Raw genomic sequence first — 667 nt, forward strand, 5'->3', positions numbered from 1 at the left:
AACTAATCCTATTTGATTTCTTAACCATTTCAAGTTCAACTCTCTTAAATCATTTCCATCTAATGTTACTTTTCCACCAACTGGATCATAGACTCTTTGGACTAATTGAATAGTAGTTGACTTTCCACATCCTGATGCTCCTACTAATGCAACTGTTTGTCCTTTCTTAATTTCAAGGTCAAGTCCACCAAGAATTTGTTTAGTTGGTCTTGTTGGATATCTAAATTGAACATCTTCTAATTTAATATTTCCATTACACTCAGTTGGAACTAATCCAGCTGTAGATCTACAATCAATATCTGGTATTCTATCAATAGTTTGATAAATTCTATATGCAGCAGCCTGAGCAGTAGATAAAGCATTGATTGGCATTGCAACTTGGGCAATACTCATTGTAGCCATTAATACAGACATAAAGACAACCATAACAGTACCAGCAGAACAATCTTTACTTGCACCTTTACCCCTAATGACTAATGAACCGTACCAAGAACCAAGAGCTAATGAACTCATCATAAAGAACAATAACATTCCAAGTCCTACACCAACAACTTGAGCTCTAAGAATATAATACTTTTTAATTGAATCCATTTTTTTATCATAAGCATCAGCAAATTCATGTTCTTGACCAAGTGATTGAACTGTTCTCATATTACCAATTGTAGCT

At 33.9% G+C, this 667-nt stretch overlaps 1 protein-coding gene across 1 annotated transcript in view; it reads right to left on the minus strand.

Moving 5' to 3' along the window:
- Positions 1 to 3: 3 nt before the first annotated feature.
- ENU1_062050 (P-glycoprotein-2, putative) overlaps positions 4 to 667 on the minus strand; it is a gene marked incomplete at both ends in the record, with an annotated part of 1,443 nt that continues 779 nt past the window's right edge. The window contains one exon of the mRNA XM_008858174.1: positions 4 to 667. This exon is cut by the window's right edge and continues 779 nt beyond it. Coding sequence (XP_008856396.1) covers positions 4 to 667 — 664 coding nt within the window.

This window comes from Entamoeba nuttalli (genome assembly GCF_000257125.1).
Source record: "Entamoeba nuttalli P19 unplaced genomic scaffold asmbl_3300, whole genome shotgun sequence".
Lineage (NCBI taxonomy): Eukaryota > Evosea > Mastigamoebida > Endamoebidae > Entamoeba > Entamoeba nuttalli.